At 50.4% G+C, this 3,945-nt stretch overlaps 1 protein-coding gene across 1 annotated transcript; it reads left to right on the top strand.

Annotated features, from left to right (window-relative positions):
* The first annotated feature begins 933 nt into the window (after positions 1-933).
* Positions 934-2,978, top strand: NKX2-2 (NK2 homeobox 2). Its single transcript, XM_083361111.1, has 2 exons — positions 934-1,207; positions 2,357-2,978. Exons 1-2 carry the CDS (start codon positions 949-951, stop codon positions 2,914-2,916), a joined length of 819 nt encoding a protein of 272 aa, XP_083217237.1. The 5' UTR covers positions 934-948; the 3' UTR covers positions 2,917-2,978.
* The last annotated feature ends 967 nt before the right edge of the window (positions 2,979-3,945 follow it).

Raw genomic sequence — 3,945 nt, 5'->3', positions numbered from 1 at the left:
TCCACTCTTCTCGGCTGTCCTTTAGGTGGTAGTTTAGTTCAAGCCATTGCACAATTGTCAATTTTCCAGTTTGCTTGCAAATAAAGGAGCTGGGGGAGGGGAGGGAGGAAGAGCAGTTGTATGTCAGTAATAAAATGGAAAATGAATGCAAAAATGCGTTCGAAGTGTGTGTGTGTGAGAGAGAGAGGGGGGAGGGGATATTTCAGAAGCAATTTGTTAAAACGTATTTTCAAGTATGTGGAATATCTAGCTACTTGGATCGCCTTTGTATGTAAATACTGTGTAGGAAAGGCCCTCCCCATCTTTGTAATTAATTGATACGTTATACCACTCATCATGTGCTACAGCACCAATGGTGGAGGCTCACCTCCCTCCCCAAAAAACCCCACAATTTCGCATCTGCAAACACTGTCTTCATCCACTTGACTCCCAAGACCCGCCCACACGTGGCCAACCTTTTGCGTTTAATGCATTTTCAAACCCCCCCCCTTCTCCCTCCTCTCAGCAGGTTCATGTACGAAGACCAACCTTATATGGACAGCCCGTCTCAGCAATGGCTTGTTTTTTTCAAGGAGGCACCACCAGCGCACTGGGCTTAAAGCAGACCTTCAAGTAAATGCACGTTGGCATTTTTCCTGGAGTTACAAAGTCTTGAGGAAGCCCGGGTCGACACCCCCCCCCCCTTGGGTTCCCCGGTTCTCCGCTCTCCAAGCCTGAAACAGCAGATAGTATATGCCCAAAGACAGCAGCTGATTTTTGTGTCCCCCCCCCTCCGCCCCACACCACCACCACCCCAGCCTTTCCGTTCTTCTTTCATCCCCAACCCCCCCCCCCCTTCCCTCTTCTCTCTCCCACCCACCCACCCTCTTTCCCGGTGAATGTTTGGCGAACCAAGAGGATTGACAAACTGGTCCTTCAAAGTTTCCTGCATAAAAAATTGACCAGAATATGTCTCTAACCAACACAAAGACCGGCTTTTCTGTAAAGGACATCTTGGACTTGCCTGACACCAATGACGAAGACGGATCCATCGTGGAAGGGGGGGAGGAAGAGACGGAGGGCTCGGAGTCCCCCCAAAAGCCTGGCGTTTTGGGGACAACCGCATTGGACGCGGTTCAGACGCTGCCTCTGAAGAACCCCTTTTATGACAATACTGATAACCCCTACACACGTTGGCTCGCCACCACCGACACCATCCAGTATTCTTGTAAGTAAGCAAACTTACACATTGGGGTTCCCTCTTATCGTGAGCCTGCTCTCCTACCCCACCCCAGACTTGGACGAATCCTAACAGCTCTTGTTATTTTTTCCTCCGCCAAATTGTTGTCTTTTAAAGTTCTTTTTTGAAATAAGTCACTAGACGTGGTTTCCTTTGCTAAAGATGCTAACAGGATAAATAATAGGATTGAATCCTTATTTATTTAGGAGTTTTGAGGGGAGGGGCGAAGAATACGAACTAAGCCCATCCTAAATAGATGTTAAAACTCCCCTTAACTCAGCTGCTTTCTCCTCTCTTCTCCGAGTCGTCCTCTCTACTTTTCTAACTAACAGAGCATGCTTTGTGGGAAAATTTTGGATTGCCTTGCTATAGGCGTTTGTAAATCGCCCCAGGCTCTGCTGGATCAAAGAATGGCTTGTTGAATTGTCCTTTAAAAATCAATCCACGTAGCCCAGAAAGAAGAAATCCATTCTGTTGGTTTTTAAGGGAATTGTCCGAAGTCCAAATGCTGTTTTAAGAGAAGACATTTCAATCTAGGGAAGTTCTCCTGCGCAAAACTTCCACGCGCAAGAGAACCGGGGACTGCTCTCGCTATGATTATTTTTTTTTTTAAAAAAGTGGGTTGTTCCAGAGCAAAACATTCTATATTTAACTTCCTGCAAAATTACTAAAATGGGGCTTGTGGGGTTATGCGTTTTGTCTCGTATATTTCTGTATGTACCTTTTCGTGTGCGGTGTATGCGTACAACACACACACACACACAGAGAGAGAAAGAAAAATAAAGCGCACAATAACCACAGAGGGAGGGAGGGAGCAGGAGTGTGTAAACATGATAAACAAACATCGGACGTCGAGGTTAGGCTCAACATGCCGTCCAAATATTCAAAGGGAGGCAAACTTTCCCCTAACAAAACCGTTCCGCAGCGAAGACGCGCCTTTCCGACCCGGCAGGCAGCAAGAGCACCGCCCGCTGGCAAAGGGCCCCGGGACTCTCCTTTCTCAGGCCAGCCAAGCAGCCAGCCGGCAAGCAGCGGCGCCTGACGGGACCCCGTGGTGGGGCGGGGGGGGGGGGTCCGCTGTCCCACCCGGCCGCCCCCTTCTCTTCTGAGTTGTTTGCTTTGTGGCTTCCCCTACAGTGCACGGCTTAACGTCCAGCAACTCCCAGCAGGACTCGGCGTCCAAATCTCCGGAGCCTTCCGCGGATGAGTCCCCGGACAACGACAAGGAACCTTCGAGCAACGGCGACTCGGGGAAGAAGCGGAAAAGGCGGGTGCTTTTCTCCAAAGCGCAGACTTACGAGCTGGAGAGGCGCTTCAGGCAGCAGCGGTACCTCTCGGCGCCCGAGAGGGAGCACCTGGCCAGCCTGATCCGCCTCACCCCGACGCAGGTGAAGATCTGGTTCCAGAACCACCGCTACAAAATGAAGCGGGCCCGGGCCGAGAAAGGTATGGAAGTGACTCCTCTCCCCTCCCCGCGCCGGGTGGCCGTGCCGGTTTTAGTCAGGGACGGCAAGCCCTGCCACACGCTCAAAGCCCAGGACTTGGCTGCCGCCACCTTCCAGGCGGGCATCCCCTTCTCGGCCTACAGCGCCCAGTCTCTCCAGCACATGCAGTACAATGCCCAGTACAGCTCGGCCGGCACCCCCCAGTACCCCACAGCGCACCACTTGGTACAGGCCCAGCAGTGGACTTGGTGAAGGCTCGGGAGGCCCAGGACTCGCGGGAGGATCGAGGGCCGGTCCGACTTCGGGGCGGGTGGGGGGGGGCAGGGTTGAGCTCGGGAGGGGCTCGCTTCTTCCTTCTTTGGGGCGGGGGTCGGTTTCCATTCTTCGGGGGTGTTTTGTGCTCCATGTTTACAAGAAAAAAAAATGCGACGTCGCTAGCGGTCTTGTCTCCCTACAACGACAAATTTTAAACAATTACAAGAATAAAAAGAATAAAAACGGAACGCTCTCGTGATTTTTGTAAAGCATGCTTGCCGATACTGAAGCTGTGGCCAGTGGTACTGCTAATCGAAGAATTAAGATTTCAAAAGGGAAAAAAAAGAATTTTATTTCTCAAGATGGAAATAAACTCCTGACAATCATTAGCGATTCTAAGCTCTCGAGTTTCAAATATGATAGGTTGCCATGTTTGAGGGAGGACTTTATTTTTGGTTTGTTTCTTATTGAGTCCCCCCTCCCCCCAAAAAAACCCCTGCAACTGTACAAAGCCAAATCTGATAGAACACACACGTCTACTGTACACGCATGTGTGTGTGTGTGTGTGTGTGTACACACACACACACAAACACACACGTTTTCCTGTTTGGCTTTTGTTTAGGCTTTTTAAACTCGCCTTAACGACTTTCTTGTTTTGGAAACAAAAGAGTGTCTTTTTTCCTTTCTTCCCTTGAAACATTTCAATAGTTCGGGTTTGGGCAGCTTTGGCCACAATGGGGAATTTGGTAGGAATTAGCCGCAATTATATTCGACCTCTAAAGTTTGGCTCAATCTGGTAACTCATTGTAGGCGGACGAGATGTGCCTCTTCACATGAAGTTCGCTCTGAGCCTGTCTCGGTAGCCCGAAGCTCGGGGTCGTAAAATATTGGCGGCAGAGCGTGCGGGGTGGGACTCTTCCTTCCACCATCGAGCTGAGTTTTGTCCTGACCCTAAACGCAGACGCCCCCTATCCACCCCACCCCGCAGGATCTATTCTTGTCCTCCCCACATACACAGTCTTATTC

The sequence above is a fragment of the Vipera ursinii genome (assembly GCF_947247035.1).
Source record: "Vipera ursinii genome assembly, chromosome: 3".
In the NCBI taxonomy this organism is placed as follows: domain Eukaryota; kingdom Metazoa; phylum Chordata; class Lepidosauria; order Squamata; family Viperidae; genus Vipera; species Vipera ursinii.
This window is presented reverse-complemented; position numbering and strand designations above follow the sequence as displayed.